Consider the following 27,425-nt stretch of genomic DNA (forward strand, 5'->3'; position numbering starts at 1 on the left):
TCTTTAAAAAAATAAATTAATTAAAATTAAAAAACAATTCTATAAACGTAAAATTAAAAATAACAAGTAATTTTTAAATAAAATAAATGCAATGCATGTTAGCTTAAATAGAATAAGGATATATAGATTATTTTAGAGCAATTGAATTGTTTCCAGAGTTTTCTAAAAATTGACCCTCTTTATGAAAATTTAGAACCATTGAGGCCATGTAACACTTTAATAGGGTTCAAGGTAAAAAATAGTGGCCCAAGAAATTATATGAAATGTAGCTTTACTGGAAGCCCTCATATTATCCTCAATCCTAGCAGCCCTTTTCACATTTTTTTTCTCCTTCTACAATTTTATATATATAACAGAATCAAGCAGCATAGTTTATGGGGTGCCTGGGTGGCTGTCGGTTGAATGTCCGACTTGGCTCAGGTCATGATCTCATAGTCTGTGGGTTCGAGCCCTGCGTCAGGCTCTGTGCTGACAGCTAGGAGCCTGGAGCCTCCTTCAGATTCTGTGTCTCGCTCTCTCTCTGCCCCTCCCCAACTCGTGCTCTCTCTGTCAAAAATAAATAAACATTAAAAAAAAATTAAGCATATTTTGGGCGTCTGGGTGGCTCAGTCGGTTAAGCGTCCGACTTTGGCTCAGGTGATGATCTCGCGGTCCATGAGTTTGAGCCCCGCATCGGGCTCTGTGCTGACAGCTCAGAGCCTGGAGCCTGTTTCAGATTCTGTGTCTCCCTCTCTCTGACCCTCCCCCGTTCATGCTCTGTCTCTGTCTCAAAAATAAATAAACGTTAAAAAAAAAACTTTTTTAATAAAAAAAAAATTAAGCATATTTTAAAATTTATTAAATAAGCCAACTTACATGGAAAAGAACATTTTTCTCAAACTGTGAAAAAAAAGTTAAGAAGATTTTTCTCCGAGTTTGGCAGTTTTTTGTTTCTCTTAATTTAATCTTATTTAAATGATAACTCTTACGAACACAGTGTATTTTAGGGCTGGATTCCTGGCTGTTCATTATGATTCAAAGCCTCTCAGTTTTTCATACGCAACCGCACTTTGTTAAGTCAGACTTTCCTCCCTGACCATACAACCTAATACCTAAATGATTTGGAGTGGTCAGCTCATGCTAATAGGATAGTGTATATTATAGAAAGTAAATTGTGTGATTCTGTGTGTGACAGTACGTGTGTATATGCAGGAGTAAAGGGTGTTAATGCAGAAGTTTATAAACCCCTTCAGTATTGATGAAATCTGTAGATACTCTCCCCTGAAATACGTCATAGGCAGAACACTGAAAACTTACTTGGACTTCAGAATTGACCTCCCCACATGTTTTGCTCCATGTAGGAACTGCTACCCTAGATGCTCTCGGGCACTGGTCTGATTCTAGTACTTATCAGGCTATTGATTTGGAGTCTGCTGGCTCACAGTGGTCCTTGCTTCTCTGAGACCTGCCCCAGTCCCGAGTGTGGGCTTCCAGAGGCCATGCCTACCTGACTCCACCCCTGTGGCTGGTGGAATGAACCAAGGATGGACAACTGACCTGAATGGGGCCAATCCGGTTCTCTTCAGGGATTTTTAGGACTGTGGCAAGAAAAGCAAGTTAGATACTTAGAGTATCTAAGTGAACTGTGACCCCAAGAACTGTGGAGCGGCCACATTCCATCATGCAGGTATGAGAACCAGACACTGCTGATCTTCGAAAGCAAAGCAGAGATGGGAGCTGGAGAGAGGCCCCAGGTGTTCTGGGTGTCCTGAAACCCAGCTGCACGCGGGCGGAGAACGCCTGTGCCCCTGTGATACCTCTTTTCTCTGGCTAGGGTTGATTTCTGTAACTCGCACACAAAGAATCTTAAACAGTAAAATTGAGATATCCTCAGGTAGTTGATTTTCTTACATATTCTGTACTGACTTTTTAAAAAGTCTCAAGGGACACCTGGGTGGCTCAGTCGGTTAAGTGTCTGACTTTGGCTCAGATGGTAATCTCATGGTTCGTGGGTTCAAGCCCTGAGTGGGGCTCTGACCTGACAGCTCGAAGCCTGGAGCCTGCTTCGGATTCTGTGTCTCTCCTCTCTCTGCCCCTCCCCTACTCACGCTCTCTCTCTCTTTCAAAAATAAAATATTTTTTTAAATAAATAAAAAGTCTCAAGATGGGAGATAAATTACATATAGATTATTTTAGAGCTATTGAATTGTCCTCAGAGTTTTCTAAAAATGCCTTTAATTTTGTATTTAAAAAAATTTTTTTTATGAGAGAAAGATTGCGAGCGGGGGAAGGGCAGAGAGAGGGGGGATACAGAATCGGAAGCAGGCTCCTGGCTCCGAGCTGTCAGCACAGAGCCGGATGCAGGGCTCAAACTCACCAACCGCAAGATCATGACCTGAGCCAGAGTCGGACACTTAACTGACTGAGCCACCCAGGTGCCCCATAATTTTGTGTTTTAAATAATAGATTTCCTGAGCCTCTATAAAACAGTGATTTATGAAATGCCCTGCCCTGCCTAAGTAGCAGGCATGAATACAGGAGTATACAAGCTCCGTGTTCTCAATGGCAGGCAGGCTGAGACAAGAAAAGTGTGTAATAGTCCATTTGGGTGGATGTGGAAAAAAAAACACAAAGGCATATAACCAAAGCTTTTACACTCCTGTGGCCCGCTGGAGATCTGGTGCTCTACAGGGTTAATGGTACAGGGACCACAGAAGGTTGCCTGAAAGACGTATGTTGTGAGAGATACTATCACATAAGGGGGATTTCTGGACAAAAGAATGAAGGGACAAATAAAAAAAAACGACCCATAGAAAAAGTAATCCAAATAATTCTCCTCCTACTCCATTGTAGTGTATACCTGTCACTTATTTTAATAAGAAGGAGAATTTAAAAGTATGTTTATGCAAACATGTATTATGTGTATGGCACACACCTTTTAAAGGTCTTTTTAAAAAAACAACCGCTTAAAAAAAATTTTTTAATTGTCTTTCATCCTTACACCTCTGACTTTCCCTCACTTCTTAGCCAATGTGATTTATGTCTTATCAAACATTACATTACAAATTCACCAGAGTGGCTAAGTTGATGGGGACAGGATGGAATGCCATATGTGCCTTAAGGCAGTTACCCTGCTGGTTTGCAGCAAATAATCACATCCCAGATTTGTTTATTGGGTGTAGCTTTAATGCGTGAATTGAAAATACGTATCTTAAAACCCATGATCCTCAACCACTGAATATTAACAGAAACTTGTTTCAATATTGGTGTTAACTCTAGGAGATAGAAGAAAAATAGTCAAGGGAAGTATTTAGAAATAAAATACACCATAAAATATTAACACTTATTTATATTGAAATAATAATAAAATAATACTTTCACACTGCAAACTCAGAAAGCATAAGAGAGTCTAAAGAGAAAGACCAGAACAACCAAATCCTATCTCTAGAGAGAGTTAGTGCTACAACGGTAATGTGTTTTCTCTGTCTACTCACATATGAAACATATGTGTATGTTTCTGCAAATTGAGATCGATTAAGGAGACATTCTTGTATCTTTACTATCTTCTCTGGTATTTCATCAGCCGTTTCTCATGTCACTAAGTATTCTTTAAAAACAAGATGTTTTCATAGCTACATAAATGTTCTCCCATATGGTGGTACCATGGTTATGTAATCTTTTCCATTATTAGATTTAGTCAGCAAATGTAAGTACCCCTGAAAACTCTTGAAAGTGCTAGGAGATGAAATCCACTGATGATTGAAGGCAGTCCTGTTCTGAGGAATCATAGACTCCAGGTGAAGAGACAGCACATTGAATGTTACTACAGAGTGTGGTAAGGCTGCATTAGGGCTGTGAAATGGCCACTCACACCAAGAGCAAGGATGACACTGCTCAGGGAAAGCAGGTGGGAGGAGAAGAGAAACACATTTTCACCCTGAGAAACACATTTTCAAATTGAGAATTAAAATCTCCAGATTTTCATTTCCAAGCATACATCCCCCAGCTCATTTCTCTGCAGCCGCTCAAGATACCCAACCCTTTCCCCTCTTCGCCAAATCCCTCACCCCTGGGAAGCCACACACCTGGGACATGAGTTGCAAAATTAGGTGCTCAGAGTGGGTGCTCGAAGACAAGATGCCCTAGGGAAGGGCAAAGCCAGGCCCCTTCACCACAACCGAGGATAGAGTCCAAGGAATCACAGGCTGGCCTGAAACTCAAACCTGACCAGCGCAGAAGAGATTCAGGTTGGCAAAGGGAGCATGTTTTCGCTCTTGTGGGCTCACGAGCCCTTGCTAAAAGGTCCCACTGTCTTTGCTCCTCTTTTATTTTTTAACTTTTTTTAATTGATTTTATTTATTTTTGAGAGAGAGAGAGAGACACAGAGCATGAAGAGGGGAGAGGCAGAGAGAGAGGGAGACACGGAATCTGAAGGAGGCTCCAGGCTCTGAGCTGTCAGTACAGAGCCTGATGCGGGGCTTGAACCCACGAACCGCGAGATCATGACCTGAGCTGAAGTCAGACACTCAACTGACTGAGCCAGTCAGGTGCCCAGAGATGCTTCTTTTCAATGGGCTTTCCTCTCTTCCTGTCTCTCGAATCACTGTCAGTACATTCTGGGATGTAGCAGTGTCATTGGAGTCATTCTGGGATTCCTTCGAAACCGCGTGGAAGTGTCCAGGAGTCCACATGCCTGGGCACTAACTCCCCCTCCTCAGGTTCCTCAGCCCCGCCTCTGCGGTAACCACCCGGACGGAGCTGGGTCTCTGTTTCCCCTCCTCTGCCATGTGGTACTTTGCACGTAGGTCACCTACTGACCACAAGTTCTTCTCTTCAAATCGTTTGCCCCCACAACCCTCAAGGCTTGTTCTAGGTGGAAGCAGGAAGGTGCCGGCAGGCTATTCCAGGACCTTGTAAGTGAGGAGTGTCAGAGAGAAGCACAGAGGAAATCCACGGAGACTCGGCCACAGGAAAGGCCACATCCATCAGAGCAAGCTCAAAATGTCAGAGCCGGACTCAGGGCATTTCTTTTATTAATCAACCTGTGTATGTATGTACGACGATTATACCCGATAAGGTATTTGAGAAACCTATCAGCATTGCCTCTAGAGATAAGCAAAATGCTCAGCCTGGGTCCTGGATAAATGCTACCTTTTAAACAACGCTTCCTGTAATACTAGAGAATTATGAACGAATAGAACATCTGGGTTGAATCCCTGTAAGTTGTATCCTTTTAAGTATTCATCCAATCATCCATCCGAAAAAAACATTTGTTGGGCTCCTCCTGTGTGTCAGGTGTATGCTGCACACGGGGGGATAATAGTGTCTAGCCAAAAAAAAAAAAAAAAAGACGTGCTTCCCGCCCTCCTGGAGCTTATAGTTTTTCTTTTCCAGAGATAAGAGCGGAAGAAAGAGGGGATGATGATAAAGAGTAACTCTGAGACCGTACAAAAAGCAAAATTGGACTGCATGTATTTGGTGAAGCAGAAAAGGGACAGGTGGGGAGGGAGGGATGACTGGGTTGGGTCGGTAGGGATGCTGGAATAGTTTGTGATTCTTTCCATGGAGAACCAGAGAACAATGAAGAAAACGATGTCTAGGGACGCCCAGCTAGAATGGGGAGAGCCTCAATTCTTAGTTCAGAAGCCTTGTATCATTGAGAAAACCCTCTCGATCAAACGCCACAAACTTAGGTTTCCATGCTTTAAATTTACCATTAAAGACTTGACGGTATGAGTCGCTGGGAGGGATGGTCTGTGTGTGCGCCCCGGGGTTTTCCAGAACCGCCATGCTGCCTAACCACCAAGTGAAGAGCGACTACTGTTCACATTCTTAAATATGTCACATGGTGTTGAAGCTTTCTCTGGTTTACCTCACCAAACACCTCGGCCTCTTGGTGCAGTTTGACTGGTTGCCCCGCAGGGGCAGCAAAGGATAAAAAGATAAAGAAAGTAGGATTATAAGGCAGCCTGAGAGTCCCACACAGTCTGGCAGAATACCACTGAAGGGTCCGTCCGTCGAAGCTTTGAAATGAGTTGGGGTCTTTGGGTCCATCTTAAAACAACGTTGGAGTAGAGACAAGTTAGAAGAAAGTCACAGATCAATGAAATCAGTCCGGAAAGCATCTTGGGAAGGCAATCTATTGCAGCATAGACTTCATCTACATCTGTACTGTTCCATGAAGTAGCCACCAGTCACATGTGGATCCTGAGCATTTGACATTGTCTGTTTTTGTCTTTGTTTTTTGTTTTGTTCTGTTTTGTAAGAGAGAGGGAGACAGAGGATCCGAAGCGGGCTCTGTGCTGACAACAGAGAGCCCGATGTGGGGCTCAAATTCACGAATGTATGATCATGACCTGAGTCAAAGTCAGAGGCTTAACTGACTGAGCCACCCAGGTGCCCCCCATCTTGGGGTTAGTCTGAATTAGGATGTGCTGTGAGTGTAAACTATACACTAGATTTTATGTAGTACTAAAGATAATGGCTGTAAAATATTTCATTAATTTTTATAGTGATATCATGTCAAAATGGTATTTGGGGTTAAACAAAATATGTATTAAATAATTTTCAGTCATTTCTTTTTACTTTTTAAAAATGTGGTTCCTTGAAATTTTAATTGATAATTAATAATTCTATTATATATGTGGTTCTTGTATTTCTATTAGACAATATTAGTTCTAAAAGCATTCCATTTTTGGTGTCCAGAGTGTATTTCTTCCTTTTTTGTTTCTTTTTCCCTTTTTTAGTGGGCTCCATGCCCAACAAGGGGCTACAACTCACCACCCTGAAATGTAGAGTCACATGCTGTACGGAGTGAGCCAGCCAGGAACCCCCTGAATGTATTTCTTAACTCAAAGATTACTTCAGGAAATAATTTCTATTTGATATGACTTCAGTTACATTAAAGCTCCCTTCAGGGGTTTTAACAGGGGATAAAAATCCCATTTTTGCAAAAGTCTAGCAAATAAGAGGATGAATGACCATAATAATGATCTAAATGAAAAAAAATGATGATTTAAGTGAAGGGAAGTGATCTGATATATGGTCTTACGAAGACAATGTCCATGTAAGACATTGGGGGGCGGGGGAGGGACGGTGAGGAGGACTCCTAAAAATGAGAAATTGTAGTAGCACAATGGATTCCTGAGAGAGATGGTGTTATCTCCTGTTTGAAAAATTTCCAACATATGGTACATGGTCTTTGTTTTCAGTTTTGACTGAAGTTGGAAGAATTGAACCTGGTGATGATGTGAAGGGATTGTAATGCAGTGGTTTTCAAACTTGACTGTACATTATAATCACCTGGAGCATTAAAAAAAAAAAAAAAAAATCCAGCTGCCCAGACCACACTCTGAATGAAAGAAACCTCCAGATGAGACTCAGGTGTTTACCATGTGCCAAATTTATCAAGTTTGAGAATTTCTGGGATAGTTAAGAGCGTGGGCTGTGCAAACTGGCTTCAAATCACCGCCCAGACATTAGCTAGCCATGTGTCCCTGGGCAAGATACTTAGCCTTTATGAACTCTATTGCAGAAAAGGGGGGAGGGGGGCTGGAAAACATGCCCTTATGGGATTGTCATGTGGTTTAAATAAGGTAATCTATGTGAACCACTTAAAAGAAGGTAGGCGTTGATCAGGTTCTCTAGTGATTATGACTAACAGCTATTTTCTTTTTCTTTTTTTTCAGTTTGCCTACTTATTTAAAAAAAATTTTTTTTTAATGTTTATTTATTCTTGAGACAGAGTGTGAACAGGGGAGGGACAGAGAGAGAGGGAGACACAGAATCTGAAACAGGCTCCAGGCTCTGAGCTGTCAGCACAGAGCCCGACGCGGGGCTCAAACTCACGGAGCGTGAGATCATGACTTGCGTCTAAGTCCGACGCTTAACCGACTGAGCCACCCAGGCGCCCCTGACTTATTTTTAAAGCGCGCGCACAGGCAAGCAAAGGTGGGGGCAGAGAGTGAATCCCAAGCAGGCTGCGCTGTCAGTGCAGACCCTACCCAGGGCTCGAACTCACCTACCCGGCAGATCACCACCTGAACCAAAATCAAAGTCCCATGCTTACCAACCTAACAACCCAGGCGCCCCTCATTAGCAGCTTTCTTATTTCATATTCCTCTGGAAGACATTCCCAGCCATCGTTCCCCGATCTGAAACTCACCGATCAGGTTTCTTGTATTTTCCTATAACATTCCTTTGTTCATACAGGAATTCACTTTTACAAGTATTCACTAAGCATCTACTTCACTACTGGTGTGATGGAAGAAACAGGCACACCGGCCTCACCCCCTTGAAGTTTAAATGCCCTCATGCGTGTTTCCCAGTCAGATCTCAAGCGCCCGGAGCTGTGGGACCACGCGTCATGCCTGGCCAGCCGCGGGATCCAGCGCCCCGCGCTGCGGATTGGAAAGTGCAGGGTGCCGGGGATGGAAGGCTATGTTCCACTTGCTCTGCCACCTACAGCCTGGGTGATCGGGAGCAACCCGCTCGTGCCTCTTCAATAGGTGTGCTTCCTCGTGCGTAAAGTGGGGATGACCCACCCACGACTGTCGTGAAGGCGACAGGTCTGCCCACGCGCGGTGGTTACAGCTTGTTAAGCGTCCACGATAGGGCCCTCCCGAGTCAGTGCCGCGCGCGCCCACCAGGGGGAACAGCAGGCGGCGGCCCAGCGGCTGCGCGCTGGACCGGCGACGTCAGGACCAGCGCCCCGCCCCGTGACCGTGACCGAGCGCGGCGCCGCGGCAGCGTCGGTCCCCGCCGGCTGGCCGCGCAGCTGGAACGCGATGGGGACCGAGGCGTCGGGGAGCGGGCCGGCGCTGCAGGAGCTCGTGCGCGAGGCCGAGATCAGCCTGCTCGAGTGCAAGGTGTGCTTTGAGAGGTTCGGCCACCGCCAGCAGCGGCGCCCACGCAACCTGCCCTGCGGCCACGTGGTGTGCCTGGCCTGCGTGGCTGCGCTGGCGCACCCGCGGACGCTGGCCCTCGAGTGCCCCTTCTGCCGCCGAGCCTGCCGGGGCTGCGACACCAGCGACTGCCTGCCGGTGCTTCACCTCCTGGAGCTCCTGGGCTCGGCGCTCCGCCCAGCCCCCGCCGCCCACCGCGCCGCCCCCAGCGCCCCCGGGGCCTTCACCTGCCATCACGTTTTCGGAGGTTGGGGGACCCTGGTCAACCCCACGGGGCTGGCGCTGTGTCCCAAGACCGGGCGGGTCGTAGTGGCGCACGACGGCAGGAGGCGGGTCAAGATCTTTGATTCCGGGGGAGGATGTGCTCATCAGTTTGGAGAGAAGGGGGAGGGCGCTCAGGACATTAGGTACCCACTTGATGTCACCGTCACCAACGACTGTCATGTGGTTGTCACCGACGCCGGCGACCGCTCCATCAAAGTGTTTGATTTTTTTGGCCAGGTCAAGCTTGTCATTGGAGGCCAGTTCTCCTTACCTTGGGGTGTGGAGACGACCCCTCAGAATGGGGTCGTGGTAACTGATGCGGAGGCAGGGTCCCTGTACCTGCTGGAAGTCGACTTTCCAGAAGGGGTCCTCAGGAGGACCGAGAAGTTGCAAGTTCATCTGAGCAATCCCAGAGGGGTGGCCGTGTCGTGGCTCACCGGGGCCATTGCAGTCCTAGAGCACCCTCCCGGCCTGGGGACCGGAGCCTGCGGCACCACGGTGAAGGTGTTCAGCCCCAGCATGCAGCTCGTGGGCCAGGTGGATACCTTTGGGCTGAGCCTCTTTTTCCCCTCGAGAATAACTGCCTCCGCGGTGACCTTTGATCACCAGGGGAATGTGATTGTTGCAGATACTTCTAGTCAGGCTGTCCTATGCTTAGGAAAACCTGAGGAGTTTCCAGTCCTGAAGCCCATGATCACCCATGGTCTTTCCCATCCTGTGGCACTGACCTTCACCAAGGAGAACTCTCTTCTTGTGCTGGACAGTGCAGCCCATTCTATAAAAGTCTACAAGGCTGACTGGGGGTAATAGGGTATGGGGGGGAGGGGGGCGCTCTGGGACCTGGAATCTGAAGGCCTGGAACTTCTGCTAATGAATTGCTGAACCCTGGATAAGTTAATCTCATCTATCCAGCAGGGATAATTATAACTGCCTGGCAAACTTATAAAGGTTGAGGTAATTATTAAAGAATAAAAGTTAAATCTACCATTTATCGAGTTTGTACTCCCTGTGCTAAGAAATTTGCAAATATTAGCTCATTTTATCCTTACAGCTCTACCGGGGAGGTAATGTCTATTATTAATCCCATTTTAGAGATGAGAAAACTGAGACCCAGAGAGTTTAAAGACTTTACCAAGGTCACATTTACTTACTGTGATAGTCACAATGGGAACTGAGTTCTGACTCCCAAATCCCTTGCTCCTAAATAAGATAACAGATGTGGGGGGGCGGGGGGGGGGGGAGATACGTGAATGTATACTGTTACTATGTGTACTCTATTTACAGGTAGCTATTTCTTTTGGTTGGATGTGCAGAGAAAGGAGACTTTTTTTTAGAGAGTTCAAGAGAAAAAGGATTATGTGATGTGCATCGGTGTCGTTCAACATGCAGCTTCTTTGATGGCACGTTAGATGGGATAACTATAGATCCTGAGTTACTTGAGTAAGAAGAACAGTTGAACTGCCCGTTTAAAAGGCAAGCGTGTCTGTTAATATCTGTGTCTCCCCCACCACAGGCACTCAGGAAATACCAGTTGGCTGGTGGAGAAAAGCCTGTGTGGGCCTAAGTTTTGTGGGGTTTTTTTTTTTTGTTTTTTGTTTTTTTGAAAGAGAGTGTAAGTGGGGAAGGGCAGAGAGAGAGGGAGACAGAGGGATCTGAAGCAGGCTCTGTGCTGACAGCAGAGAACCCGATGCAGGGCTCGAACTCTTAAATCCATGACCTGATTTGAAGTCAGATGCTTAACTGATAGCCATGCAGACACCCCTGGGCATAAGTTCTAAAGGACCACAGAACATTCTACATTCATACCAGTGGTTGGAAGGCTAAAGGGCAGTCTTGCTACCTGTTTGTGTTAATAAAGAGCTAAGTCACCACAGCCGGTTGGTGGCAGAAATGAATTTGCCTTCCTTTTCCTAATCAGTGGTAACCTGGTCACTTTTGTGATAGAGATTTTATCTGTGCCATTTAAATTTGTCCCATTGCACACACCGTATACTCAGGAACCAGCTCCCTTGAGGCTCCAACAGCCTTCAGGCCACTGGTCAACGCTTAAATACTTCTTGAATTAGCTTTGACCAAGATAACACCTGCTTTCGTGGCACAATCGATTGAGCACACAGGGGGAAATTTCAGGTGAGGCGGCCGGTTCATTATAAACCATGTGTTTTAAGCTAGTGTAAACATTTCAGGGTTTAGGGTTACTGGAATAGTACCAAATCAGTGGCATCTTAGAAGCAGCAGCAAAATACATTTTTTTCACAGGGAGGAAGTATTGGTTCTGAAAAGTGAGGGTTTGCTTCAGGTTATAGCTGATGTTATCAACAGTAGGTTTCTATTATACAAACAGTGTTGGTTTTGTTTTGTTTTTGAGAGAGAGAGAGTAGGGGAGGAACAGAGGAGAAGAGAGAGAGAAAAAGAGAGAGAGAGAGAATCCTAAGCAGGCTCCACATTCAGCACGGAGCCCAGTGCAGGGCTGGATCTCAGGACTCTGAGGTCATGACCTGACCCCAAATCAAGAGTCGGACGCTTAAACGACTGAGCCACCCAGGTGCCCTTATTATACAGTTTTAATAGATACAACGTAGATACCGGAGATAGCTCCTAAATTGTTCCAGAAGGTTCAATTTGTCCATTGGAGCTAAAAGAGAGAGCCTGGTCCGTGCCAGTCCACAAAAGCCCATTGTGTTTTCACTGCTTCCGATGCACCACACTAAGATTTCAGGCACACTGGACCACCGTTCGGAAGTGCATTCCAAGCAGGGATTCTCATAACGACCCCTTCCCCCCACATTTGGAAGTCATCTTTAGGTCAGTGACCTCACTGATACCCTCAGTTGTGTAGCAAGAAAAGCTGTCTCAGGCAGAGATAAATGTTCAGGCTTGATCATTTGCAAGTGGGACAACTGTGGATTGACCTTTAAAAAGTTTTCCTCAGGAACAATGATTTTTGTTAAGGTGTAGTTATTCATTTTTGAAAGAGAAAGAGAGAGGAAGAAGGAGAGGGGCAGAGAGAGAGGGAGACCGAGAATTCCAAGCAAGCTCTGCCCTGTCAGCACAGAGTCCAATGTGAGGCTCGAACCCTCACACTGTGAGATCATGCCCTGAGCTGAAATCAAGAGTTGGACCCTCAACCGACTGAGCCATCCGGGCACCCCAGGAACAATGACATTTTAATGACCTCAGGGTCAGTGGAGACAATTCAAGGGACTTTCTCCTATTTGGAATTATTGGTGGCATCATTTTTGACTAGAGAGCTGTGCTTGTGTCTGGTTTAGACAGCACTGGTAGGACAGGTGTAGGATGTGCAGTAGGTGTGGAGGTATGTGGTCAAGGTATTACTTGTTACCTTGTCATTATGCTACCGGAAGTATGGGGTGTGAGTGCTTGAGATGGTGTGGGAGCGAATCACACCACAAGGTGATAGTGAATGACCTTGGTAATACCTCTACTTGGTAGATTACCAAGTAATCTTTTTTTTTTTTAATTTTTTTTAACGTTTATTTATTTTTGAGACAGAGAGAGACAGAGCATGAACAGGGGAGGGGCAGAGAGAGAGGGAGATGCAGAATCCGAAGCAGGCTCCGGGCTCTGAGCTGTCAGCCCAGAGCCCGACTCGGGGCTCGAACTCACAGACCGCGAGATCGTGACCTGAGCCGAAGTCGGACGCTCAACCGACTGAGCCACACAGGTGCCCCGATTACCAAGTAATCTTAAAGACAAAGGCGCTCTTCCCAGGAGTGGCATCATGGGGGAGCAGGGTTTCCTGGGGAAGACACAAAGCTTGCCGTTCTTGGGTCTCCAGGCTGCACCTGCTAAGGGAACAGCCTCAGTGACCTGCAACGCAGCAGCTATATTCATCTTCAGGACTGCATTCCTTAAAGCAAGCTGGTTAAAAGGCTTGCCCTATTGCCCCACCCAACTCCAGGCTATTAAAGAGATTGGAGCCTCTGAGACCGGCAGGAAGAAATGATTGCAGCAAGAAGTAAAAGGTTCAGAGGTGATGGAGGAGAACTGGAATGACCCTCCAGAGACTGGAGACAAAAGAATGTGACCAGGAGTAAACGTAGGAGATAACAGTCTCTTCCTGAATGTCCCCCTCCACCATGTCCGTTTAGGCCAGCCCCACGTCCTCTGTGCCACCTGGTGAGTCCCTGAAAGCAAGCACAGACACTTTGGCTCTGGTCTCAGCGGTTGTGACATCATCTTCCATCTGTTCTAGTTTTGCCCATTTCCTGATCCTTGAATTGTCTCCTGTTTTTGACCTTGCTCTGACTTACCACCTGGACTTGTTTTCTCAGTCTTTTTCCTTGGCATTTTCTAAGAACTTGAGTTCAGATGTATAAACCTCCTCCCTAGCAGGTCTCACTCTGGACCCCAGAACCCAAGCCATCACCCATTTGCTAGTGCCTTACGTAGCCCTTTCCCAGCTCCTCACCAGGTTGGGGTCTGCACCCCGCTTAGTGAATGATGCCTCTTTTGTGGAAGAAGCAGTACTCCGTATCTCAGAAAAGCGAGGAAAACCCCGGGTGAATGAAGATTTAATCATCCTTACACCACCAGCCACAGGGAGAAGAAGAAATGCATACTGGTGGTCAGTGTTCCACTAATACTGAGCCACTATGGTGGTGAACCATGGTTACAAGGGACATGAACTCTTTTCTCGAAGAATATGTAGGGGAAAAAAAGGGGGGGGAGCACCTGGGCTCAGTCAGTTAAGCATCTGACTCTTGGTTTCAGCTCAGGTCATGATCTCATGGTTCATGGGTTCTAGCCCCACGTCGGACTCTGTACTGACCGTGCAGAACCTGCTTGGGATTCTCTTTCTCCCTCTCTCTCTGCCCCTATTTGTGCTGTGTCTGTCTCTCTCAAAATAAAGAAACTTAAAAAAAAAAAAAAGAATATGTAGAAAATATGATAGGCAGGGGGCACCTGGGTGGCTCAGTTGGTTAAGAGTCTAACTTCGGCTCAGGTCCTGATCTCGCGATCCGTGAGTTCGAGCCCCGCGTCGGGCTCTGTGCTGACAGCTCAGAGCCTGGAGCCTGCTTCGGATTCTGTGTCTCCCTCTCTCTCTGCCCCTCCCCCACTCATGCTCTGTCCCTCTCTCTCTCAAAAATAAAACATTAAAAAAAAAGTTTACTAATGAAAAAAAAGAAAATATGATAGGGAGGCTGCCGAGACTCACCACAACTACCACGCTGAACTGTCCTGGCATCTGCTGTGCCCCTTCCCACTGCCCTGCTGATGAGCCAGCCCTTGGCCACTGTGCGTTCACTGCATGACCCTCTCCCACAATAGCTGGTTGGATAGGCTGCACATCTCAACAAAGCACAGCCTATCTATCAATGTCCCACCAAATGTATTGACTGGACCAGGAAACTGGCCTGGGATGAACAAGTTTTCCCAAAATGGGGCAAGAAGATCTGATTAGAAGTTTGTCCTTGAAGTTGTAAATTGAGAAGTATGGACCAAATCAGGCAGGTGGAAGCCTTGGGGGATGCTAAGCACATACTCCTTGGGAGACAAACACAGAGTAGCAGTGAGCAAGCCGGAATCCCAAGTGAGAAGCAGCTGGGGGCAGCGGGGGCGGGGGAGGAGAGAAAAGACACAAGGGTGAGGAATCCAGGTAGCAGTTGAGGGGGAAAAGGCACCCAGAGAAGCTAATGTGTGCGGGTTCGTTTTCTGCAACAGAAAACACCTAACAAAAATTATACCGTGTGGTTGATTTGTTTGGAAAAAACAACTTGAACCTACTAATATTGATGCCAAGAGTAGGGAATGATTTGTGAGGGGGCCACACTCTCATCAGCACCCCCACCTCTGACACTGGTGGGTCCTGAGACCATAGTTCAAGTGGAGCCCCATGGGCCACAGGCCTAAATATTTGAGTTACAAATCGAGCCAAAAACTGTTAAATAAAATAGATCCGATCCTCCTCCTTTGACAAAGGTAAATATAAATGTTTAAAATAAACTTTCAGGGGCACCTGGGTGGCTCAGTCAGTTAAGCATCCAACTTTGGCTCAGATGATCTCGTGGTTCGTGGGTTTGAGCCCTGCGTCGGGCTCTGTGCTGACAGCTCAGAGCCTGGAGCCTGCTTCAGATTCTGTGTTTCCCTCTCTCTCTGCCCCTCCTCCGCTCATGTTCTATCTCTTTCTCTCTCTCTCTTAAAAATGAATAAACATTAAGAAAAACATTTTTAAATGCACTTTCATTACACTCTGGAAAGCCAGCTTCCATTTTAGAATACTTGAAGTTTATGCTCAATTTTGGGGTGCCACATTTTAAAGAAAGATCATGATAAGAGTATATTTAAAAGATCTGAAGGGGCGCCTGGGTGGCTCCATTGGAAGAACATGTGACTCTCTCTTTTTTTAATGTTTCTTTAAAAAAAATTTTTTAACACTTACTCATTTTTGAGAGATAGACTGTGAGTGGAGGAGGAGCTGAGAGTGAGGGAGACCCAAATCGGAAGCAGGCTCCAGGCTCTGAGCTGTCAGCACAGAGCCTGGTACAGGGCTCGGACTCACGGATGTCACATCATGACCTGAGTTGAAGTTGGACGCTTAATCGACTGAGCCACCTAGGTGCCTCTTTTCATGCTTATTTTTGAGAGAAAGAGAGATAACACAAGAGGGGAGGGGCAGAGAGAGAGAGAGGGGGAAAGACGATCTGAAGTGGGCTCTGTGCTGACAGCATGGAGCCAGATGCGGGGCTTTAACTCGCAAATCTCGATATCATGACCTGAGCCAAAGTCAGACACTTACCCGACTGAGCCACCCAGGTGCCCTGAGCATGTGATTCTTGATCTCGGGGTCATGAGTTCAAGCCTCATATTGGGTATAGCGATTACAAAAGATAAATAAACTTAAAACAAAAATTAAAGTTCTGAAGAAGAATCTAAACAGCATGTTTTTTTTGTCAGCCTCTAACAGCTAGAATATAAACTCCAGGAAGCAAAGTTGTTTGTGTTCATAGCTGTATCCCTCGTGCCCAGAACACTGCCTGACACATTGTAAACACTCAAAAATATTTGTCAAATTAATATATGTTTTTCCAAAGGGATTTTTCTAGACCCTGTATTCCTTTCACCATAAAAGGGAAGTGCTGTTAGTAGCTGGGTAGTTTGGGGAAGTTGGTCTAGAATTACAACAACTTGGGGTGAATTTGCCGAGTAACTTGTAGAGAGTCACAAAGCCTTATGGTGCCATTGCGGTAGCCTTGGTTACGATTGGGTGAAGAACTTGGTGTTCTCAGTCACCACATTTCCAATTTCATCAAGCACACGGGACTTTGAGGTATGGAGTTGCCTGACTCACATCTCTTGTCAGGTCATGAAGAGCAGAGACAGCCCCAGTGTGCTGGTTCTCCGATATCCAACAATGCTATCAACTCCCAGAGTGAAGGAACCAAAAGTGCCCCTCTTCGCCTCACCTGGTGGTGGGCTTGGGACACTGTTGAAGTCATCTCGGGGTTAATGCGGCTAATAATGAATCTAACTTCCAAGAACCACTCACACAGCATGGGCGGCCCAACCACTGACTTTTGTTGACTGACTGGCTGAAGATTATAACATATGGTATATCCATTACGGTAGCTGGAGAACAGCTCGTATTTTCCCTCAGAAATAATGATACGAGAGGAGGCTGATTTCCTAAGAAAGGACTCTGGTCAAATCGGTCAATGGTTTGCCTACCCATGTCTTAAAGGTAGCCACAACAAAAATCTAAAATCACTTACAGGATGACTGTAGGAAATCTGCTTCGAACCATAGAGTTTTAGGACCGGGAAAAAAGTTCAAAATGACTCAAATAACACCGGAGGCCTACAGAGTTGAAAATGGGCTGCTTTAGGTCACACGGGTGATTAATAGTAGATCTGGGACAGAAACGGGACCTTCCATATTCCATCTCCACCCTTCTTGTAGGAAAAGATGGGAAGGTCAAGGATTGGGGCTACACACACATGCATCTATGTGCCGTGCTACATCTTTTCCTGGCAAAGTTCTTATGTTCTTTACAAATAGGCCTTTTTACCCCAACTTTCTTTAAGTCAGATTGTATTTTTTAAACTCAGCTTGTATTTTATTGTTTCACTGTATCTACTGGGATTTCGAACTGTTTCTTTCTCAAATAGCGCCCAGGTTTGAGCGTGTGCTGGCCCAAGAAAACAGCACGGTAATTCCAAATTACCTATGAGACCATAACTATGAGGCCAGTCTCTTTATCATTGCCTAAGTAGGCCCTAATAAGTCCACAGTCATGAGACTCTGCCCCAAAGGGGCCAAATAGCTTTACTGTATTTCATGGTCACCAAATATTTCATGGTCTTTGTTATAAAAAGGAGTCTTTGGTTGCAAGGGAGCATGATTAAAAAACTGAAACATAACTAACATTTTCATAATACTTGAAAATTGCTTCACAAAGCTGTTCATTTACATGACCCGCCCCGTGTCTCTGAGGTAGACAGGGCAGGTATTGTTAGGGAGACTTTACTAGTAAAGAAGCAGAGACTAACAGAGATGAAGTCACACCATGATTCCATCACCAAAGCCTGTTGTGTTTGGGGTTGGGCAAGAACAAGTGTTTCCTCTAAATCTCCCTCAGGTGACTCTCTGTGCAGCCAGGGTTGGGTCCCACTGCTCTAGAGAACTAACAAAGCCCAGCCGTCCCTTGGTGGGCTCACATCTACCGTTCACATCAACTTGTATCAGCACTAGGTCAAGTTCTTTGGGGGGAAACGTTGCCACCCTCCTGAGTTTCAGACCTCCAGCCTCTAATGCGAACGGGTCCTGTCGATTCCCGAGGGCCCCACGATCCACATGGTGGTGACCTCTCTGAAGTGCTGTGGAGAGAGGCCTGTTTACACGACAAGAACAAGAGTTCTGACTGGGTCCTAGGAGGACTCCTGAGTGAAGGAAGTCAAGTTCAGTGTTTCCCTTAGACTTATTTGTTAGAGAAATATGAATGTGCTCATTAGTTTTAGAAGTTAGAGGATATAATTCTTTAGCTGCCTGCCCACCGTGCCAGGAGCTCTCTGCTCCGACGTGGAGTGCCATGTAGACCTTCACTGTTAAGTGGGGGAGGAACTTCCAAAGCCAAGTGTGGGTGGCAGAGGCGTGGCCTATCAAAGACCACACCTTCCAAACACTGAGGCCCAATGTTCTCTTTCATTTCTCCCTCCTGCCATGTGCCTCTTTCGTGGCTGTTGTCACTCCCCACTAGGCCCACCAATTGTACAAGTAACATGACATTCATAGTAGAATTCAAAAGTACAAATAAGCATGCAGATATTTCATCACTTTTGGGACACCTGGGTGGCTCAGTCGGTTAAGTGTCCGACTTCAGCTCAGGTCATGAGCTCGTGGTTCATGAGTTTGAGCCCTGCATCGGGTTCTGTGCTATTAGCACAGAGCTGGCTTGGAATCCTCTGTCTCCCTCTCTCTGCCCCTCCCCTGCTTGTGCCGTCTTTTTCAAAAATGATAAAAAAAACATTTTTTAAAAAGATATCTAATCACTTTTAATTAGAGAAAATTACTATTAGCATGTTTGAATTGAGCTGACTCATCACTATGGAATCAGTATTCCCGGAAATCACTTCAGAGACCCTGATTTTGCAAAACAGGGAATGTATCACGTAAATTGCAAGCCCTTCTGCAAAGTAAATTGTAGTGGCATTCAACTGAAGTTCCATTTTGGAGATCCCAAAACATGAGAAAACTACATGGTAGAGGGAGAAAGAAGGGTACTCACCAAATATTCCATGGACCCTCCATGTTTCCCAGCCTGTGCGGTTCAGTATGATCACGTGACTGACTAGCTCTAGCTGTGAGCAGAACCCAGGAGCAAGCAGTTCACTCTCTGTGAGCTGAGAACAAAGGAAAAATAAGGATACAGGTACATTGAGGTAAAGCAGAGGTCTCAGGTTTCATAACGAAAGTATTGTCATTTACAGAGTTAAAAGACTGCACTTAGATTTGATAGAGTAAAATTTAGGTGGGTTCTGATTCAGCACCTAATGTTTTCAGTCATATCGAAGTTTGCATTAGCACTAGGAAAGTTCAGGTTAGCATACGTTTTCGGGATACATTTTTCTGCCAATCATGAGGGCAATTTGGCCCCACTGCTTAACAGACGAGAAGGGCTGCTATTAATATGTGAAATCAACATTAGCAGAGCTGTGAGCTGTGTGGTGACACATGGTAGAATCAGAGAGACTTCTGGCTCCAATTTCTTTAGCCATTTTTGCACTCTGATGAGCAAAGTGTTCCAAAATAGGCTTCAGCCAAATGACCTTTCTCCCCAGATGTACGACTCCCTGCAATTCATTTCCATTTTCAAACCACTGATGGATGTATCTGGACTAACCGTGAAACTGATGATACAAGGGGCCAACTCCATTACATTTTGGAGTTAATTTCCACAAGGTTCTATCACCCCTGGAGGACACTAAAGTATAAATCTTAAAGTCGGCACCTTTTATTTTCTGGTACATCAGTAAGAAATATTTTATATGGGGGCACCTAGGTGGCTCAGTCAGTTAAGCCTCTGACTCTTGAGTTCGGCTCAGGTCATGGTTTTACTGCTCGTGAGTTGGAGCCTTGAGTCGGGCTCTGTGGTGACAGTGCAGAGCCTGTTTGGGATTCTCTCTCACCCTCTCTCTCTCTGCCCCTCCCCTGCTCTCTCTCTCTCAAAATAAATAAATAAACATTCAACAAATACTTTCTATGAATTTACTAAATTTGCTAAAGCACTGTCTGTACAAGTACACATGAGGCTATCTAAATGCATTTTGGGTGCACCTGGGTGGCTCAGTCAGTTGAGGGTCCAACGTCAGCTCAGGTCACGATGTCATGGCTCGTGAGTTCAAGTCCCACATCGAGCTCCCTGCTGTCAATCCTGTCAGTGCAGAGCCTGCTTCAGACCCTCTGTTCCCCACCCACCCCCACCGTCTCCCCTTCCCCACTCGCGCTCTCATTCTCAAAAATAAATAAATCTTTAAATGCATTTTGATTAGGTACGAAGTTTATGAGTTTATCTTTTTTTTTTTTTTTTTTGTCATGTCTTTGGCAGTTTCTGGCCCCGGGGTTGGGCTAGCCTCATAAAACAAGTTGGGAAATGTTCCTTCTGCTTTTATTTTCTGAAAGACTTGATATAATATTGATGTTATTTCTTCTTAAACGTTTGGTAGAATTTACCAATGAAATCTTGTGGCCAGCAAGGTTTCTTGGTGTTGGTGTATGTGTCCAGATTAGAGCTGTTTTCTCTAGAAAGATTGGCTGGTTGGAGCTTACTCAACCATGCTGGAAAAGGAAGTCTATCAATTAGAGGAAAAAAACAAAAAAACAAACAAAAAAACCTTTTAAATTTCTTTGATTTTTCTTTTTTGGCAAGAATTTACTCAACAAATATTTCCTATGTGCTCACTCTCTGTTAAGCAATGTACTAAGCAGTGGGGATATAAAGATTATGCCCTCAGGCACTAATCATCTGGTGCGGAGATGGGCAAGATAATCAGCATTCTGGACTGAATGGTTAGTGCGATGTGAGGATATGCTTGGGCACTATGAAGAAGGAGAAATAACCCCAAATGGTTACCAAAGCATGTTGGAAGTCATGATGTCACCCTAGAATTCCAGATTGATCGGGGCACCTGGGTGGCTCAGTCGAGTGAGCATCTAACTTCAGTTCAAGCCATGATCTCACGGTTTGTCAGTTTGAGCCCCGCGTCGGGCTCTGTGCTGACAGCTCAGAGCCTGGTGCCTGCTTCAGATTCTGTCTCCCTCTCTCTGCCCCTCCCCCCAATTCATGCTCTGTCTCTCGCTCTCTCTCAAAAATAGATTTAAAAAAAAAGCTGTTAAAAAAAAAAAAAAAAAAAAAAAGAATTCCAGACTGACCAATGTCCTAAATACTGGTTGCTTTATCCCAAACAAATTAAAAGTAGGGGCTCCTGGGTGGCTCACGTGGTTAAGCCTCCAAATTCAGTTCAGGTCATGATCTCACAGTTAGTGAGTTCAAGCCCCACATGGGGATCTGCACTGATAGTGGGGAACCTGCCTGGAATTCTCTCTCTCCCTCTCTCTCTCTGCCCTTCTCCCCACCAAAATAAATAAGCTTTAAGAAATATAAAAGTGAACAGTGGTGTTTAAGCCTGCACCGATTCTCTGTGTTACCAACATTGGAATCTATATCTGTAGCCAGTCTGGTCTCTGGGACTACATAAAAAAAGACAAGATGATAGCTATGTCAGAGCCTCTGAAGGTATTTACTGATATTTTCCCATTTAGCTAAACATCATACTAGCTAATTTATTAATATCCGTCTAGGTCAAAAGTTCCCTTAACTCTTAACTATATAACAAACAGATGGTTACCACAGGGTGGGGGAAGGGGTAAAAAAAGAAAAAGTGCCCTTTTGAACAAAGCTGATTTACATTCCTATAAAGTACTTCCCACAGTGAAATATTTTATAACCCTCTCCCATGGTTAGTCCTTTCCCATCACCATGGCAACCACAGATTTTGTGGGAGGAGGAGTCAAAATGACATACATACTTCCCCAATTCAGAGATGTGTGTTGGAGGTGTCCTCCTATCCCCTCCTGTGCTCTGCACATCTCTTGATGCCTGGCACCTGCCGATGGGCACCGAGGAACCGGGACTTTGCTCGGCACCAAGGGCATCACTTGAGTCCTCTCCTAACCGAGCTTCAGCAACTCAGATGGCATATCTCCCGCACACTGACCAAGGGACCAAGTAGAGGCAAAATATTCACGACAAAGAGATGTCAAGGTTTCACCTGGTGGCTCTGCCCAACAGATTGCAAACTGTAGGTTGGAAGAGGTCAGGGGGCACCTGGGTGGCTCAGGTGGTTGAGCGTCTGACTCTTGACCTTGGCTCAGGTCATGATCTCACGGTTCCTGAGATTGAGCCCCACATTGAGCTCTGCACTGATAGCACAGAGGCTGTTTGGAATTCTCGATCTCTCTCTCTCTCTCTCTCTCTCTCTCTGTCTGCCCCCCCCTCTCAAAAATAAATAAATAAACTTAAGAAAAAAAAACAAGGTCAGAAACATTCGTTTTGAAGAACAACATCAGAGAAATATGGAGCCTTACAATAGTTTTGACTCCAGGCACCCATCACATGGCGAGGAAATCCAGACCAGCTTCTTCCGCTCCAATGGAAACCACCTTCACTAATGTGTTGAGGGGATATTTCACAACTGAGTTAAGAAGTATCCTTTGCCAGGATGTATGTGAAAGTGTCTATAAGATCCTATCTTCTTTGTGAAACTTGCCAAATAATTTATGAATAATATTTAGCCCCATCTCTTCATGTAATCACCGTCAATGAAAGGCTTCCTGTCAGGATATGACCTTCCCTTGGGTTCCATACTCTCTCTTCGAGCCAAGCTAACTCATTACCATCTCACACGTGGGGAGAAGGGGCTCCCACCTGCAGCTCTCCCGCTGGCACACTCTGAAGCTGGCTTCTGCCCCAGCAGGGGCGGTATAAGAAGCTTCCAGTTAAAGGTTTTTCTGTCTGGTGCCCTGGGGTCCGGTGTCCAGGGCATAGGCCTTGTTAATGGCTCCCTCCTAGGCTAGATTGGCAGCCTTGACTTTGTTCTTTCCCCCAGCTCCATCATCCCAACATGGATACTACATCCTGGTTTTCAGCTTTGTCTAGCTCTGTGGCTTTGGGTGTTCTTCCTTATCTCCATGGGTGTGATCCATCACGACACTTTCTACCTTATCTAATGCTGTTAGTGATCTTGGAATGCATGAAGTTGAATTTTTTTGGACATTACAGGGAAAGAGTCATGGAGTAAGAGAAGGGCAAGTGGAAATGATGCCAAGAGTGATTGGCTTCTTGTTGACTGTAGTGACTCCATGTTGGGTACTATCCTTCAGTTCTAGTGTGTACCCTTATCTCACCCTCACTATAGCCTAGGAAATAGTTGCTGCTGACATTTTTACAGATGAGGAAACTGAGGCACAGAGAGGTCAAATAATTTGCCCAAGACCACACATACAGAAAGTAGGCAAACTAATCTCTCTGAGCCTTGAGCCTTAGTGTCCTTGTCTGTGGAATGGAGATTTCATAGTAGCCACTTTCTAGAGTTGTTGTGAGGCCTAAATAAGTTTATACATGTGCATTAGAATAGTACCTGACACAGGGTAAGTGCTCAATAATTCTTAGCAATCGTTATTATTTGTTAAAATATTCTGAAAGTTTAAGTTTTAATATGTTTCATCTTAAATGGTTTTAAGCAACATGCAGTGGTGGTATTTTAAAAATCACCATTATAGATTATGTTCTTTTTCTTTTAAGATTTTATTTCGAAGTAATCTCTGTGGCCAATGTGGGGCTCGAATGTACAACCCCAAGATTAAGAGTTGCATGCTGTACAGACAGAGCCAGCCAGGCTCCCCTTTTTTCTTCTTTTCTTTTGAGAGAGAGGGAGAAAGCACACACTCATAAGTGAGGGAGGGAGGGAGAGGGAGGGGGAGGCAGGGAGGGAGAGAGAGATTGAGAATCCCAAGCAGGCTCTACACTGACAGTGCAGAGCTCCACTTGGGGCTTGAACTCACGAACCGTGAGATCATGACCTCAGCCAAAGTCAGACGCTTAACCGACGGAGCCACCCAGGTGCCCCCTTTTGTTGAGATAGTCCTATTTTTAAATTTGAGCATAGTTGACACACAATGTAACATTAGTTTCAGGTGCACAGCATAGTGATTGGACTTCTCTATACATTATGTTATGCTTACCGCAAGTGTAGGCTACCATCTGTCACATACAAAGCTAGTACAGTGTCATTGACTATATTCCCTGTGCTGTGACTGTTATTCCTGTGACTTATTCACTTCATAACTGGAAGCCTGTATCTCTCACCCTCCTTCACCCATTTTGCCCATCACCCCCCCCACCAGTCCCCTTTCTTCTGGCAACCGTCAGTTTTGTTCTCTGTATTTATAGGTCTGATTCTGCTTTTTGTTTACACATTTTTTTTGTTTTCTAGATCCCATGTATGAGTGAAATCGTACGGTATTTGTCTTTCTCTGACTTATTTCACTTAGCACAATACCCTCTAGGTCCATTCACGTTGTTGCAAACAGCAAGATCCGAAATCCCTTTCTATGGCCACAGAGTATTCATACATATACCTGCACACACGCGCGCACACACACACACACACACACACACACATACACAATCTTCCTTATCCATTAGTCCACTGATGAACACTTAGATTGCTTTCACATCTTGGCTATTGTAAATAATGCTTCAATAAATATAGGTGTGCATACATCTTTTCAAATTAGTGTTTCCATGTTCTTGGGTAAATACCCAGTAGTGAAATTACTGGATCACATGGCATTTCTATTTCTAATTTTTTGAGGACCATCCATACTGTTTTCCACAGCAGTTATTGTTTTGTTTGAACTATTTGTGGTAAGGCAATACTTCTTTTTTTTTTTTTTTTTAAGCAAAGAAGTTAATGATCAGGAAGCTTAGACCTGCAGGAAGCCATCTTTGTTCCCAGGGGGAGAGAGACTGCCTGACAACAAAACCCACAGAAAAGAAAGCAGAGTTGAGGGATGGAAGAATACAGCATCTGTGTAACATTGACAGGTCCCACAACTTTTCGTCCCCACTGCTAGATGTGACCCTGGATGTCCTAGTTATCTAAGCTGATAAATTCCTTTTTCTCTTTAAATAAGTTTGAGCTAGGTGTCTGTGACTTTCACCTAAAGGAGACTTAAGAGAATCTAAGGCAGATGTATCTAGAAAACCTCACACTTCTGTCAAGGCAGCATGAAGCTGGTTTTCAGTCCGTACTCAGTTCCATAACAGAAGAAAATAATTTGTTCCCTGAGTTTTGAATGGGACACCCAACTACTAATAAGTCATTTGACTTTTTTGACAACTGGGAGGAGAGTCATCTGGTACCAGTTGAAAGGGTTTTTTGGCTTATCAGAGCTCCTTTGATGCATAAGGTTCTAAAGTCTGGTGGCATCACAGAGACCTTGATGTCCAGCTCTTTCACTTTCTTTTTTTAAAAAAATTTTTTAAATATTTATTTATTTTTGAGAGAGAGAGAGAGAGAGAGAGGGAGAGCAGGGGAGGAGCAGAGAGAGAGGGAGACACAGAATCCGAAGCAGGCTCCAGGCTCCGAGCTGTCAGCACAGAGCCCGACACGGGGCTCGAACCCACGAACCGTGAGATCATGACCTGGGCTGAAACTGGACGCTTAACCGACTGAGCCACCCAGGTGCCCCTCAGCTCTTCTACTTTCTAAATGAGTAAATGGACACCTGAAGATGTCAAGTAATGTGGACAAGTGATTGATCTTCTTAGGAGAAAAGCCAGAATTCTGAATTTTGCTGCCATTTGAATTCTCCCTGAGTCTGGATTTTCAGCAATATAAGCTGCACACAGCATATTTTTTTTCCTCCATAGATATGCAGAAACTGGAGACAGCCATCAGCTGATGTCAGCTCTCCTGACTCCTAACCTAGTTTGGTTTTCCCAACATAGCACGCTCCTTCCTTCTGGAAAGTAAATGCTTTACGTGCGGCTGCTACATTTACTGAAGCTACCATAGCAGCATATAACAAAGGCGTAGTAGGATTCTAGCCCTAGAGGATGTTACCAGCGTGGGGTATATGGAAAAAGAGGATCTGTGTTTAAAGAAAAATGTATAAGTTAAATGGGTGTCTTCATTGGAGCCCTTCTCAGAACCATTAATAAGCTATTTTGCATTATAAATTGCAAAATCCGGGGGGGGGGGGGGTGGTTAGATAGGATACAGTTAGATAGGATGAATTTTCCAAACTCATCTGCTCACAGGTCTAAGTATTTTGGGAAATGCTGTATTAGAGACATGAGTTTTCACATTGCTCCCCCCGAGGCTGAACAGCTGCCCTTCTGCGTGGTTCAGTTCTGCCCTTTTCTTTGGTGTTCTTCTTTCTAGTCCCCGGTTTTTAATTCTTTCCTTCAATTCTCATCCTTCCTCCCATCCTTGCAATTCTGCAAATTTTTATTTAAAAAAAATTAAGTAACCTCTACCACTCAACGTGGAGCTCGAACTCATGACCCCGAGATCAAGAGTTACACGCTCCGTCCACTGATCCAGCTAGACGTACCCCCCCCCCACCCTTGCCTTTCGTGCAAATTTCTATGTTTGGTTGCTTCTCTGTGGCTAGTTCTCTTTCTCAGTCTCTTTGTGTGTGGCTTTATTTGGGGGATAAAGAGGTATATCATGGGGCCATGTCTCTGGTGGATTTAAGGAAGACTGACCAGCGTGGACTCACTCCCCTGACTTAGTTTTAGCTCAGTATTCCCGCACTCCAAGGTGGGCTTGTGGGAAAGAGTCGCCCATACAGATGCCTTCAAAGGTTTGCCCAGAAGTGCCACAAAACCTTCTGCCCCCTTGTTGAGCCCACTCTTCTTCCCAGGCACAAGGATGGCAGTGAAACATCTCTGCACATTCCCCAGTCATCAGAAGCTTCTCTCCTGACTTCTAGAACCTCACAGTCAAGTCCTTTCCAGCTCAGTGTTTAGCCTTTTCTCTCCTGACAAGCTGACATTCTGTCCAAGATGGCATTTGTATTTGGACCGAAAAGAATCCACCTTCCTTATTAAGATGTGTAGCTACGGTCACGGAGTAGGATTCTTTCATCTTTCCAGAGTGTTCCGTTTTTTCTATATTTACCCTTTTGTGTCCTCAAGATTGTATCAATAATTCAGAATACATTTGGCAAATGAGTAGGATTTATCATCGTTTATAGTTTTCACATTCAAAACTCCCTTATTTTTAAGATTCTTCACGGCCCTAAAAAGAGTTGGGAGCATCCAGGCAAAGCGGTGGTTGAACCAACATTAATGCTGATCCAATTAAATGAACTCCCCATGACTTTTCTCCTCACCTTTTCCCCCAACATTTTTCACATTCTTTCTGAAACTGAGATGCATTTTATGCAAATCTCTCTTTTGAGGAGTTTTCAGGAATACTAATGCAGTATTCACTGGAAAGCCCAGTGAAGACAAAGAAGCGATTCCAAAGGCCAGGTGTGAATTATTGACTGCTGGCAAGCTGGACACACTTTAGACTCACCAGTGTTCGTTTCAAATTTCGATGCTATCTACAAGAATAAATCAGAAAGTGGATTCTACAAAGTTGAGGATAAGTACGCTTTTAGCATTTCTCCCTTGGATGACTTTCCTAGAGACGTGCCTACCCTTTTCCCTACTTTACACTGAACCAGACCTTCCTGTGACTGGCT

At 45.1% G+C, this 27,425-nt stretch overlaps 1 protein-coding gene across 1 annotated transcript; it reads left to right on the top strand.

Annotated features, from left to right (window-relative positions):
- Window positions 1–8,765: 8,765 nt before the first annotated feature.
- Window positions 8,766–10,053, top strand: NHLRC1 (NHL repeat containing E3 ubiquitin protein ligase 1). Its single transcript, XM_042937234.1, has one exon. It carries the CDS (start codon window positions 8,766–8,768, stop codon window positions 9,951–9,953), a length of 1,188 nt encoding a protein of 395 aa, XP_042793168.1. The 3' UTR covers window positions 9,954–10,053.
- Window positions 10,054–27,425: the final 17,372 nt, after the last annotated feature.

The sequence above is a fragment of the Panthera leo genome, chromosome B2 (assembly GCF_018350215.1).
Source record: "Panthera leo isolate Ple1 chromosome B2, P.leo_Ple1_pat1.1, whole genome shotgun sequence".
Lineage (NCBI taxonomy): Eukaryota > Metazoa > Chordata > Mammalia > Carnivora > Felidae > Panthera > Panthera leo.

Coding starts and splice junctions, on each gene's coding strand:
- NHLRC1 (XM_042937234.1), top strand. CDS start 8,766: ATGGGGACCGAGGCGTCGGGGAGCGGGCCGGCGCTGCAGGAGCTCGTG.